Source organism: Neopsephotus bourkii, unplaced genomic scaffold (genome assembly GCF_033783945.1).
Source record: "Neopsephotus bourkii isolate Nb327-2 ecotype Australia unplaced genomic scaffold, CSIRO-AGI_Nbou_v1 NB_659, whole genome shotgun sequence".
In the NCBI taxonomy this organism is placed as follows: domain Eukaryota; kingdom Metazoa; phylum Chordata; class Aves; order Psittaciformes; family Psittacidae; genus Neopsephotus; species Neopsephotus bourkii.
In genome coordinates, this window is record NW_026901158.1 from 9,175,656 (window position 1) to 9,190,043 (window position 14,388).

The 14,388-nt window shown below is 47.7% G+C and overlaps 1 protein-coding gene across 12 annotated transcripts in view; it reads right to left on the reverse strand.

Moving 5' to 3' along the window:
• CACNA1B (calcium voltage-gated channel subunit alpha1 B) overlaps positions 1-14,388 on the reverse strand; it is a 296,644-nt gene that overhangs the window by 14,227 nt on the left and 268,029 nt on the right. For all 12 annotated transcript variants that reach the window (XM_061352969.1, XM_061352960.1, XM_061352959.1 and 9 more), the window contains 6 exons: positions 9,118-9,226; positions 7,142-7,249; positions 5,793-5,905; positions 4,628-4,755; positions 3,489-3,615; positions 2,731-2,841 (listed from right to left, as the gene is read on the reverse strand). In XM_061352969.1, coding sequence (XP_061208953.1) covers positions 2,731-2,841; positions 3,489-3,615; positions 4,628-4,755; positions 5,793-5,905; positions 7,142-7,249; positions 9,118-9,226 — 696 coding nt within the window. The remainder of the gene's footprint in view (positions 1-2,730; positions 2,842-3,488; positions 3,616-4,627; positions 4,756-5,792; positions 5,906-7,141; positions 7,250-9,117; positions 9,227-14,388) is intronic.

A 14,388-nucleotide genomic window follows, 5' to 3' on the forward strand; every position in this document is an offset into this window, starting at 1 on the left:
CCTTATTTTCAGTGGAAAGAACTGTTGCAGAGGGATTATCTCGTGTGCAAAGGTACAGCCAGGCTGAAATTTTGTTTGATGCTCTGTCCCACACTACGAGTTGCCCAAATGTTGGTGCTTCCCACCAAAGATGCACTGCTAGAGACGGAAAGCTCTTCAGGCACTTCTGGGGTAGGGCAGCACTGTTGTGCTGCCCTTGTAGCCTCCCATGGCCCTTTCTGTGTGAGCAAGAAGTTACACTGAAGAGCTTCATGATTGTCCTCCTTGCTTACTGTTGAGCCTGAAGATGGAGGAAGGCAGAGGGGGCTGTAAACTGGATAGTCTGATGGGCAAAAAAGTGACAAGTGAGAATACTTCCAATCAAAAACACTTATCCATATTTCTGCAATCATTGGGTGTTGGACTAGATGACCTTGGAAGATCCCTTCCAACCCAAACTATTCCATGATCCTATATAGGATCTGCCAGGAAGAAGATGACAAACATTTCCCAGCAAAAAAAATAGCCAAATTGATAGAAATTAATGTTTTCTTTGGACCTGATTCTGTCCTTATTCCAGGGACAGAAGTCTCACTGCCACTAATGGGAAGTGGCAAAGCAATGAATACCCTTCTATAGCTCTTGACTCTTGTTACGTTAACAGGGCTCCCCCCACAAGACGCGGGAGACTACACCATGACCCTCCAGAGAGTCACTCATTGATTCTTCATTACCAACCCCATTGTTTTCACTTCCTAAATTCCTGTGCAACAAGGCAGAGAGAAACAAATACATAAGCAAACCAAACAAACGCCCTTTTACAGCGTGCAGCGTGCAACAGTGGATTGAGGGAACAGCAGCAAAGGGAGAAGAAAGAGCAGTTGAGTCGCTGTGACATTGGGCTCCAAATGAGAAAGGGGAAAAAAGTAAAGGGTTAAGGAAGGTTCATTATTTCTTAACAGGAATCAAATAGGATACAACTTAGTGGAAACTACATACTGCTAGGTAACTCCCCGGTGACCGTGCTTTGCTCCTCTGCAAACAATTCGGACAAGATGAGAGACATTATTTGAAGCAGCCCCACAGTACAGCCAGTGTCAGACATCACGGGAGATGGGCAGCAGACACGATGACAACAAGAGAGGGAGGAGGGCAACAAAGAGGTGAGATTGGGAGCATAGGAAGGTTTGGGGTTAAAAAGAGGAAGATAAAAAGACAAAGAAGTAACAGGCAAATGGAAAGGGAGACATCCAGAAACAGAGAGCATTACAAATAAGAGTTATAAGAAAGTCAAGATTTGGGGAGGGGAGCAGAAGCAGCATGTGAGAAGGGAAGGCGGAGGGCATGGAGGGGGAAGACACACAGAAAGTACATCAGTTATTCAGCTGAAGCTACAACCACCAAAACACTGTATTATTAAATGAGGTTAGATCTGCTCAGATATTAAAGGCCTGATTCATAAGATTAGACAGCTTTCACATGGGGCAGCTGGGGAACACCTACCATGCTCCCATGGGAGACGCTCACCCCTGCAAATGTCTGAGTGCAATGGAGAGGAGCTCCCCAAGGGGAGGCTGGTGCTGCTGGCATTGCTGCTGCCAACTGCCTTGCCTTGGAAGGGAAGATTCAATTTACGGTCTAGAATAAAGGACAACTTTGTTCTGGGAAGGGGGAAGGGAGGGAATACAGGTTTGCTTTGGGGTCTGTTTCTTTTATTAAACATGTTGAGTGGTGCTCCTGATAAGGCAGAGTCCCAGCTCTCATGCAAAGAGTGCAGTTTCTGAAGTCAAAGCTGACAGCTGATGAAGTGCAGTTTATGCCAGTCTGAGCACGTCAGCAGAAAGATGACATCCATTGGAACCATTGCTGGGAACGCAGTACACAGGCTTTTAGTTTTATCTTTCACATTCTGCTTCCCATAGCAGCAAAAACAGCCCACAAGCATGGGCTTCTCACCCCTGGCTGTATGAATCAGGCCCTTTGAATGAGAGACACACAGCTATGAGTGGTGAGATGTTCTGACACACAGGAGGCAGGATGTTGGCTGACAAGTGTCTGGGTCAACAAGCTAGCAATGAACATGTGAAATGCTCAGAAATGATCTGTGGAAACCATGACTTCCTATGCACTAAGTAGCCTTCACATGGTGCTGTAAAAGTCAACTCCAGTGATGAGATTTCTCTACAAGAAGTTAAACACGGGAAATCCTCAACGTTTTCCTGACCAAAGTCACAATACATACTGTAAGAAAATGAAAACCAGGGAGGATTCTTGGTGTCTCAGTTCAGCCTCCCAGGCACGGGCTCCCTGGTGTTGTTTGTACCTACTGCATGAACATGCACATCTCCAGGTTGCTTTATGACTATGCCTTGATTGTCTGGATAGATAGCACATGACAGTCAATGGAAAACACAGCTTCCAGGAATACAGGCTGGCAAACAGTATTGTCCCCAGTCAATCAGAATAGACACTCTTGGGTAGGTAGTCCTCAGTAAGCTACACAGGCAGAGGGATTTCTCTGGGTCACTTTTTGCTACAACCAGGGATGGGTAAAGCTGGGGACAGTGCTGTGTCTACACATGAATCCCTGCCATCCAAGCACGAAGGCTGGTTACCTGTCTCCAGGTTCAGCACATGTCTTTCAAAACAAGTATTGACAAGCAACTTCCAAGGGCACAGAAAGCAGAGAGAAGGCACTGAGCTCCTGCCCCACTCCTGGTCTCCCACCGCCGGTGGATCTCCCTTGCTCACCTGAGTTTCAGCGGCCAGGCGCGGCATGGAAGCTGCCCGTCCCTGGCTCTCCAGGCCTGGTTGGTGCTCTCCATTAGCAAGTGTGGGGCTGATTTCCCTCATTTCTACCACCTGATCAGAATAAGGAATGGTTTCAATCAACAAGAACACGAACATCAGCTTTGAAGGCATCATTTGAGCAGGCTGCTTCTAAGCTTGATTTAATTGTGAAGAGATGCTGATGTGGGAAAGAAAGTAAATTAAGAGCTATGGATCACCCATGTTACTCTGTTTACAGTACCCAGGTTATCCTTATTTACAGTGCCCAGGTTATCCTTATGTACAGTGCCCAGGTTTACACTATCTACAGTGGTGTCTTCAATGAGGACAACAGTGGGCCAAGCTCTTCCACCAGCCATGGCAATGAGTCCCAGCAACCCCTCATCTCAGATTGTACAGTGAGGACAATGGAATTGTGACAATGGGACAGATAGGAAGAGATAACCTTAACAAATCTATTACAGCAGACAATTCCATGCAAAGCGTGTCCATATGTACAGCTATCAGACTGTACAAGCTACTGATACCAGATTTGGGATTTCTCCAGTTCAAGCGAACTTGGGGTTTTAAGAGACACAGTAACACTTGTCTCAAGGGACAGACCTACTCTCTACTGTGTTTCACCCAGTTTTTCAAAACATTTTCTAAAATCTCTAAATATCTTTTCTAATATCTCCCACATCTCATCCTGTCTTCACACCTTCACCCTGTTTGCTCACCCGTTCAATGGGGATTTCTTCTGAGTGGCCTCGCTCAAAAGCTGGTGTCCTGGTTTCATAAAACACATCCTGGGTGCGCTGGGTCCCCCAGGAACTGGACTCTTTGATCCCACCTTCTGGGGCTGGCCTGTCAAAGGAAGAGAGGAAAAAAGATTAACTCTTCTGCATGGAGATTTTTCTCCCTTAATTGTGACGAGGGTAAAGCCCTCAGATACCCTTTGGGGTTTCTCTTGTGAAACCAGTTACAGGATAGGCACAGCTGATGGTGAAGCTATAAGGTCCCCTGGGTTTTGACATGGCTGCTTCCTATTCAACCTGAAGATCCCACAAGCAACAGGGAAATCAAACCAGACACCACATTTTTCTTCAGTTAACTAAGGAAAACAGCTTCTGCAGCTTAAGTTCTGAGGAAGAAGAATGAAGAATGTTGGAGGTCAGGCAAATTATGCATGCAAGGCCAGTTAGACATTGGTCAAGCACATCTGCAGCCATGCTAAGGCACATTCACTGAAGGTACAGTGGTACAGGGGGCTCTGGGTTTCAGTCTAGACACTGATGATGGTTTCCCCATCAGGGTTAATTAGGACATTTAAACTTCAGATGTCTACCACTAAAAATCCAAAGTGCCTGTGACCCAAGAAAAGTCACCTGAAAAAGAGAATGGATTAGGGATCACTGCTACTATAACTGTTTGGTAAGATCTCTGTGGAGGTATTAGTTTGCACAAAGATGAACCAGTTTGAAGAAGCTCTTGCTGTCACCCAGTGCCATAAGCTTCAGGGATGACTTTGTTCCCAAGGATCTTTTGATTCCCAATACCTTGCTACAGTGGTAGGTCAGGGTTTGCTTGGTTGTTTTACAATGCCCAAATCCCTGTAAACTCACACTTACAACGTGGAAAGCTCTCCAACTGAGATTCAGAGGAGAGCACTAAGAAAACCCAACACTAGCACCACATGGACAACTGCACCAGGCATTTTGATGGCCACCAGTGGCAAATTGTCCCAGCCATGGCATGGAGGGGCTCCTGGTCTTGGTATCCCCACCTCCAGAGCGACTTAACCAGCAGTGGTTGGGGTGGGTGGATACACCCAGTGTGCCCCTTCTCAGCTTTGGTGGGGAGGTCTCAAGATACTCACAAGGCACCCCCATTGTTGAGTGATGCTGAGCTCTTCTGGCGAAGGAAAGCCTTTGCATTGCTGAATGCTGCAGGTTGGGTTTGCTCCAAAGTGGCCTTCAGGGGGTGGAAGAGTGACACTGGTCCAGGCTGCGAAGCACAAGGAGAGGTCAGAAACAGAGCTCTGTATGGGAAGGATGGGCTGTGGTGCTCTTCCTAGTTAGTAAAAGGTCCGCTTTGTCACCCTGAGAGATCAGCCCAGCAGCAAGTCCACCCCAGCCTTCCCATAGTGTAAGAGGCTCTGAAGGACACTTGCTGCCCACAGAACTGCACAAGGGATTCCTGCAGTCCCCGCTCCCTCTAACAAAGCATCCTCCTGGTCACGAGAGCACAGCAGAGATTTTGTCCACTGATATGACCAAAGGGGCCGTGCAATTCATTGTGACACTAGCTGTGCTGTAGCCTTCCATCTGTGAGACAGACAGGAAACCAGCAGGACTATGATCCTGAAATCTATAGGTGTTTGTCACATCAGAAACCACTGGGATTTCAATCCCAAGATGATTGTGTGGAAATATTGTCAAGAAATTGTAAGAGTCATCAAATCTCTCAGATCCAAAATGAATCTGAAGAATTCCCTTTTTCATAAGTAACTTCAACTTTTTATAGCCAATATAAACACAGCTATATTGGACTCTTTGATCCCATCCTCTGGGGCTGGTCTGTCAGAAGAAAAAGAGCAAAAATTATTATATATGGGATTAATGGGTTTAAACTTAAACAGGGAAAGTTCAGATTAGATAAAAGGCTAGGGTTAGGGTGAGGGTGCTGAGACTCTGGCACAGGGTGCCCAGAGAAGCTGTGGCTGCCCCATCCCTGGCAGTGTTCAAGGCCAGGTTGGACACAGGGGCTTGGAGCAAGCTGCTCCAGTGGAAGGGGTCCCTGCTGTGGCAGGGGTTGGAGCTGGAGGAGCTTTAAGGTCTCTTCCAACCCAAGCCACTCTGGGATTCTGTATATCATCAGCTTTCAGTAACTCCTTGGTGTCCCAAAGAACTCTCTTGGTGCAGGCCACTTCTGAGAATCTGACTTAGACTGCCAGATGTCACTGGACATTTTGTGGAGCAGACTTTTCCAGCCATACAAGAGAAGAGGCTGCCCAGGAAGGAGGACCCCTTTTGGCTGAGTACCTGGCACAGGCCTCCAGGCGGCTGGTGGACTTGTTCCCTGCTGTTCTTATTCTGCTTATAGAAGTCAAATATCATCAGTGCTGCATACACCTTCCCCACGGTCATCTCATCAGCTGTCAGAGGATGGCCAAATGCAGCAGAGACATCCAGGCGAGGAACAGGATCAGAAGAGAAGAATAAGTCAATAAGCATGAGAAATAACAGCAAATGAGCATAATAGAGAAAGAAGAGGCGACATAAGAATAACGAAGCAAAATACACAGAAACATGGGGGAGAGAAAAAAAGGCCAAGAAAGGTTACAACAGACTTTTTCAGATCTTTGCCTGTTGCTGCCTTCCACATCTGAGGAGGATGGCCCCTATCTCCAGCTCTCTGGGGCAAAAGAGACTGTGTATTAAAAAACAGGCAGGAAAACTCTGTGCCATTGTAGGCATTGAAGCCAGAAGAATCACTAGATTAATACCAGATCCACAGCCAGCATTTTATCAACAAAGCAGCCTTATTCTTGTTTCTTTGAATTACAGTCGACTGGGGCATGATGGGCTAATATAGATTTAGAGAGTATTTCATCTTTCCAGATGTCTGTTTCCACCCTCACAGCTATGGGCTCCCAGCCCTTCCCTGCGCAGCAGTGGAGCACTTACTGTAGAGCAGGGAGTTGAAGCAGCAGATATACAGGCATCAAGAGGGGAGGAAAAGACTTAAGCAACCACTACCCACTGATTTGAACCTCCTCAGTTGCCTCATTCTTAATGAACAATACCTTCATTGCTCTGCACTGTTTCTCATTAATCAGGAATCCAGAGCCCATGTCTGGGCTAATCAAGATAATGGCAAAACTCAGCACATGTGCCCAGGACATCATCAGGTAACACAAATGCCTTTAACCTCAAAATACCTCACTTCTGATTCAGTAAGTTCTCAGCAAACTTCCATTTTCTTCTCCTGGTTTGCTGGAGCTCAGATGGTAGAAATTGTCCTGCAAGGCACATGCTGGAGGCAGACAGAGCTATGAAAAAGCTCTGGAAGAGGCCACACATTAAAAAAACCCTAAACCAAATAGTGCCAAGAAGGGAAAAACGCCCTGAGTACTGTAAAATCTACTGTAGCACAATGAAATGCATGCCTAGATGGGGCCTCAGCTTCCCTGCTCCTTTTGTGACCATGGCATGGAGGTGCAGGCTATGAACCCTGTGGAGAGGATACCAAGAAGCTGAAATGCCTTTAGTTTCTTTCCTGCATCCTCTAGCTGATTGTGCATCTCGATGGGGCCAGGGACAGAGCAGGCAAGGAGGGAGAAACCTACCCTGCATGGGATGGGTTGGGTGCTTGCTGAAGGACCACTTACGTTTGTGAGGAGGCACCAGCAAATCCAGAGTCTTCTGGGACAGGTTGGGCCAAACCAGCGAGATCTCCTTCCTCAGCTCCGCATCACACTGGTGCTGCTTAACACCACCTGCAGAACAGGAGAGGAGGGAAACAGGGACACAAAGAGGAGTGAGAACCCTTGTCCTGCCAGCACATTCCACTGCACAGCAAGCATGGGAGAGGACATTTCCTCCATTCCCATTTCTTGAGGACAGCAAGCTAGTGCCAATGCAGAGGATGCTACAGAGAGAATCAGTGACTTGCTCTGTGACAGAAGTGTGTGAAGGCAGCAGGACTATCACTGCTTCAGCCTGCTGACCCTCTGCAGTTATTTGGAGCTTAAACTTAAGCTCAGACCTACTCCACCTAAGTGCTCATATGGGGTGGTGGGTTCTGTCACCGGAAAGCAGCAGCAGCTCTCGAGGGTGACCTGGTCTGAGGTGCTGGACTATGAGCAATACCATGGTTGATTATAAACACTCTTCACAGTCTCTTCCTAAAGATTTCTTGGCCATGAGACATAAGGACCCTGTTCTGTGCCAGCAGCATCAAACAGCAGCCACATCGCAAGGTAAAACAGAAAGAGCAGAACACGGTGGCATTATTCAAATGGCCAAAGTGAGCTCTTAATACACAAGTGGAAAGTGATTAAAACACATGTAAGCCAAGAAGCCAGCTCCCAGATGACTGCACGGCACAGCAGGCAATTAAGTGCTTCATCTGAATGACAGAGATTAGTTTTCTAAGAGAAAGGTAATGGGAGGAGGTTCTGGGTTCCCTGCTATACAGTGGATTGTACTCCCACACAGAAACTCATTAGGGAGGGTTTATTAAGGGCCTGTTAATCCCACTAAAGACTCAATTAATTGTAACACATGGAAACTATTCAAACGAAGCCTATAACAACAAAGCAGGTCAAACCCTCCCACCCACAGCAGATAGAAACCTGAGACAGAATGCAGCACTATAAGCTGAGCTCTCTTTGGTTCCCGTCCAGTGTGCACCCAAAGAAAGGGGTGGGGAAGCCTTTTTGAGTTGGAAAAGGCTGTTTCAATTACCACTGCTGACAGGTAATGAGAAGCCTAAAGACTAAAGAAGACACACTCGCAGCATCCTTGTCTAGATGGAATATAACTGAAATAAGGTGCTGGCCCTTAAAATCCCAGGCAGTCTAAGTGCATCCTTAGGAATGAGTGTCTGATACTTGGTGTCACTCCCTAGGGGAGGCCCAGTGACCTCAAAATACTGTCTTCTTCAGCAGTGCCTGCCCAAAGTTGAATGGCTGACTTAAACTGCTTAGGAAAAGCACAACATCCTAACCCTGTGCTGCCTTTTGCTTGTAAGAGCATTGTTACCTCCTGTTAGCGTTCACATTATGTATAGGAGTGCTCTGGCCAGTCGTGCCTTGCTTCTGACCCCAGCCAGCCTGATTAAACAGTGTAACGACCCAGAGAAAAGGCCAATGTCTTTTATTACATTGCAATGTTTAATTGGGAAGTCAAGTAAATGCCTGATTAAACACTTATTTAAGTCTTATCACAAGGCAGAATGTGCAGGGCATTTGGAGTCACTGCTTGGCTGCCAGCGGGCAGCAACTGGTGAGGAAGGGCTGGTTTTCCCTCATGCTGGAATAGTGAGGAAAAGAGGTGTGGAAAGTCTCATTCCTCTTATACAGCAGTGAGCACACGCACAGGGCTTCTCCTCTGAGAGCCCTCAATGGGGATGGCCAAAGTTCTCCACGTCTCATCCACAGGGATGCTGTAAGCAGCCAGCCCAAAGGCAGAACAATGCTCCAGACCCCTCTGTTGCCTGTCCATGAGGCTCCCTTGTCCTCAGGTGCTGGCAAATGGCAGCCAGGCAATAGGAAGACAAGATATCCACCCAGGGCAGACCCCAAGCCAACAGGCACCTGGGGTTTGAGCCCACACGTGCTGTAGGACATCACCTCCCTCTCACCTGAGGCGAGCTTGATTTCCAGGGCAGTGCGGATCAGGGCCATCAGTGTGGACGTGAAGTGGACGGTTAAATCTTCAGGTGAGATCGGCATGTTCATCCGCACCAGGCGCTGCAGAGAGAGATGTGGTGGCTGTGAGCCTGGGCCAGGATTCCCCCCCTCCACCCCTTCCCTCCCATACTGCGAGACCATAGGAATAGCCAGGCTACAAGAGTGTTAACCTTTTGTGCACTGAGTTAAATGCATCTTCTGTATAGATGCCAGCTCTTCTCTGAGCTGTAATGGTGGCCTTAGTGTTTAAACAGCTATTTGCCAGCATTTGTACTGCAATCCTACAAACAGAGTTCTTCCAGAAGAAGCCTGTTTGATCCCATCCCATTTCACAGCCTGATACCCTGCTCCTAGCAGTTTCCAGTTACGTCTGCAGCCTTCAGATATGTGGCTGGTACCCATCTCCCCTGCCAAAGCAGCCTGCTCAGGAGGTATAACCCATGAAGCCACCTCCACCATCCTTTCCAATGCCAGTGACCTTCACCTGTATTCTGGTTCTACAACAGCAGCAACAGGAACAAAGAGGACTTGGAATCCTTGAATGAAGCAAGATGATGGATGATTTGTATCTGCCACTCAAGGATGCAGGTCCATCCAGAAAGTGAGGTGAGCTGGATGTGATAAAGGCACTTTCAATGACTGACAACAGGAGGCATGTGCGTGCCTCTACAGGAGCTGTGCAGTCTCTGGAGCAGCCCTGTGATGATGAATTTCGTACACAGCCTGAAGCACACTTGAAAACAAAGCTGGTGAGCCCTGTGGTGTGGCTCAAGTACTCCAGAGCAGTTTGGGCCTGGCTTTTAATAGGTAAAGGTGCGCAATATCCTTTTTATTGGAGACACTTGGGTTCTGTCTCTTACCTCCTTTCACTCTGGCACCCTATGAGCTCTGGAGGTCTCCTCCTTTCCTTCCAGTCAATGAGCTGCAGAGCTCCATCCAGACCTTACCCACTGGGGAGCAGCCTGGATTAGCAGAAGCAGGACTACAACCCCCCCCAGCTATGTTAGTTCAGTCTGAGCATGGCATAGTCCCCCAGAATAAGTATCTTCCAAAATCTCCAGAACTGAGAGCAATTCATTGCCCATCACCAGCCAGGACCACCTCTGACAGGGCAAATTCCTCACTCTGGTAAGCAATGGAGTACCTGGGATCGCTCTGGGAAGCTGTGGCTTCCTTACACCACTGGAAGCAGAGCAAGTAGATGCAGATGGGGAGAAACACTCTCCAAGCCTTCCGGATAACCTTAGCAACGCATTTAAAGGACTGATTTATTTTCCTCCAGTAACCTCATGTTTTCTCATTCTCTCAGCTTTCACGAGCTGCTTAGAAGCTTCCATGGCCAGAGCCACATCAGACAAGCCCCAGTGTTTCCGCTCTCCAAGGGTATGTGCAACCTGAGGAAGTCACTGGGTGTTAATCTGCCTGAGCAGAGCCTCGTAGCAGCCTGTAAACCCAACTGTTAGCTTAGCCTGGGCCCCTTGCTGGGGAGGGAATTTCATCCACATCTGAAAGCTGCTGCTTTGGGCTGTTAGTTTGATCCCTATCGCTGCACAGAAACCTTCTCTTTGTTTAACAACAGCTCAACATGCTGCTAAAGTAATTCAAGCACCTTCAGCAGCGGGCTACAGACTTACTGAGGCAGAGAGTGCACAGGCAAGGCCAGATCCCCCTTCGGCTCCATGCGCTGTTATACTATGTGGTGTCAGTGGCTGCAGATATCATTTAGAGGTGCAGCTTTGCTGGTTTAACCCTCCCTTCAGATACAACTGCAGCAGCTCAGGGGTGCCCTGTGCAACCCCTCTCACCCTCCTTACTGGCTGAGGAAGCTGGGTGGTAGGAGCACTGCTGCTGATGGGCAGGTTTGGGCTGGTGAAGCTGAGAGCAAAGATGGTCCTGGAGCAATAGGTGAGGTGAGAGGGAGGTTGCTCACTATTAGCCCCAATTCTTATGCCTGTGCTCTCCACAAAACCAAGCCAAGACTGGTGAAGTAAGACTTGGTCTATCAATGGGTTATAAGGGGCAGACTGAGGGCACAAGTCTGCTTCTGAAGTGAGCTGACGTTCAAGGAGCCAAGACCGCCTTAGTTATCTTCTTACATACCTTCAGATCTCACTGCATGCTGCAGGGACAAGAGGCTCTTGTAACAAACTGCCTCCTGAAGTCTGAGATAAGCCATTGTAATCTTACAGGTCCTTCTTAAAGCTTGCCCGGAGTTTATCTTCCATGTCTGACAAGCCTCAGATAGGGAAACCTAAGCCAAGACTCTCCTCCCTTTATAATTCAATGACAGTATCAAATGCTGGCAACGAAACAACATTTTTTTCTGTTCACTTGTGTTAAATGAAACAGGATTTTCATGCAGACCCTGCCCTCAGTACACAAAGTGTTACCAAAAACTTATATCATCAAGAGTCCCGAGGTACCACTTACAGAGTCCCACTGAATCCTACTATAGTGGGAGAGTTAAGGGATGGAGAGAGAAAGAAGATGCATGGAGGTGAAGAACAAGCAGATGAGAAGTAATTCCCCACAGGAGAGCTCTATCCTCACAAAAACTAGAGCCAATAAAACATTTTGGGCCTGAAACATCCCAGATCCTCCCAACTGACTTTTCAGACTGAATTCCCAAAGCACATGGATGCGGAACACAGACCACATCAAAGCTATATGCAACAACCCAGTATGCAAACTGGTCAAACAGGTCAACCCAGACACCTTTAGGTCATTGAAATTGCCAGTCATAGAATCATAGAATGGTTTGTATTTGAAGGGACTTTAAACCTCATCCAGTTCTAATCCCTGCCACGGGCAGGGACACCTTCCACTGGAGCAGGTTCCTCCAAGCCCCATCCAACCTGGCCTTGAGCACTGCCAGGGAAGGGTCTTACCAGTTCCTCATGCTTTGGAATAAGAAGCAAAAATCTGATTAAAAACCAAAATCTGATTTGGACAATTTTCCATCTTTTTAGACCCCAGAAGGAAAACATATGAGCCTGCTGATACATACGGATGTACCATACATATGGCAGGGGACCTGATGCTTCCCTGCACTAGTAAAAGGCTTGCATCACTTGGGGTGCCCTGGGAGTTGGCAGCCACAAACAGGAGGTGTTCAGGTGAATTAATGATTGGGGAACAGGAAAAGAAAAAGGTAAAAATCCCTCTCAGGTGTCCAGACCTTGCAGGGAAGCGCTTCTAGATCAGGTTAGGCTTGGTTTTACTGTGAAACTGGAACGCCAACGTGAAGCAGCCCTGCTCATTGCAGGGTTTGGACTAGACGACCTTTGTAGGTCCATTCCAACCCAAACTGTTCTATGATCTCCCTGCACCCGATACTGCTCCTTTTCCTCCCTTCATCTCCAATTTCCTCCTGGAGCATTGGAGGGAAGGCAGCAGGCAGCAGATGGAGTCCCCGCTCCTGTTTCCCAGCTGTGCTTGGGGAACTCTCCTCCTGCCCTTGATTTTAATGAGGTGGTTTGAGGCATTCCCCTCCCTCCTGAGCCAGTCATGGTGAGGGGAGCTTGTTACTGCTGCTGCAGGAGGAGGCCCCAGAGGCAGGAGCTGCAATGCTGTCTCCAGAGTCTCCTCATTAACTCAGTGCACAAAATGAAGTAGTAACCGATTACAGATGGGTTGAGGGAGGCAATGTGATTTACTCCCGTTACTTGTGTGGTCAGGAGGGGTGCAGACACCCCTCAGCTTCTTACAGTGATATAATTGCAAATAGGGACATCCCAAATGAGAAACCAAAGCTTTATGTCAAGCAGGATTGACAGAATTTACGTCCTTTCAGCATTTGGTTTCTGCTTAGAAACATCTTAATGTCTGAATAGGCAAAGAATGTGATAGAGAAATGAGGGGAAAATTCATCCTGGTGTGAAATGCCAGGATAAAAGGTTCCCTGCGGGCTCCCAGCCTGACCCAAAAAGTGAGCACTGAGCTATCTGCACTGTAGATTTTATTCACTGGCACATTTGTCTAATGTGAGCAGGAATAGGAGCATTCTGAATGTCGGGGACACCTATCTGGCACCCCAACGGATTTGAATTAGTAAGAGAACTGCAGCCTCTGGGACAAGAACTGCTCTGGGAATAACCCCCAAATGTGAATAAATCCGGGACAATGGAGCACTGCTTGTTGGAAACGAGGCTGAGTTTGGTGAATAAATTATTTGTTATGAATAATTCACCCTGACCTAGTTGTAACTGTTCTGCTCTCTTTTAACTCTTCTGCCGGCTTCGGGGAGGCTGGCCATGGCCTTCCTCTCTCCCACAGCCAACAAAGGAGCCAGGTTTGTGCCCCAAGGTATGGGCTCTCTCTCTAGCACACAACTGGACCATGGAGTGCTCATCCTACCTTCAGTAGGTGCAACCTTGCTCCTTGTCCAGCAAAAGCGTTGTATGATGCTAACTCTGTGCAGGAGTAGCAAGGTAGCAAATGGGCCTTTCAAACTCTTGTTTACCTTTCAGGGATGTAATCCAGATCCCAAAATCCATGTGGCAAGGTGAGGTACAGTCATGGATGGGGAGCTGCAAGATCACTCCCATCACATATCCAGGGCCATGTCAGGAGGTGTTTAAAGGAGAGCCAGAGCCCTCCTAATCCCTTCAACAAATCACTTTTGAAACAGGGTGTGCAAAGCTTTTCTTGACAGCTCCAAATCCACCACAAAATGAAGTCAAGATCCTCCCCCAGTTGCCATCATCACCCTGCAGACTCCTTGCCGGCTTTGCCCACATCTACTTGGACAGAGGTGGAGATACCCTGTCTGGCAATGCTGTCTTCTGTCCCCAGAGAGGGAGGTAAAAAGATGACTTTTAAGAGCAGTGGGGAAAGGCTTGGGTTATTGCATTTCCTAGCACCACTCTTCCTAAGAATCATGCCTAGGCTCCCAGAAAACCATCCTTGAACCTCACTCATGCTGATAATCTGCAAGGTATCTTGATGGCACAGTAATCTCAGAGAGATTTAGCAACATCATGGGCATTTCCTTGTCCCATTTTTCTTTAAAGATGCACACAAAGTGTGCAAAGGATGGACTGAGTCCAGGTAATGGCAAAGGCTGGCTGCCACTTTGCCTTTACAGCTACTGCTGAATAGCAGATAAAGCCCAGGACATTTCACTATGGACAAGCTGAGTCTAAGAGACCTCAATGTCTCAATACATGACTGTAAATGCAACAAACCTGCTCCCATGTAATCACAGAACCATAGAATGGTTT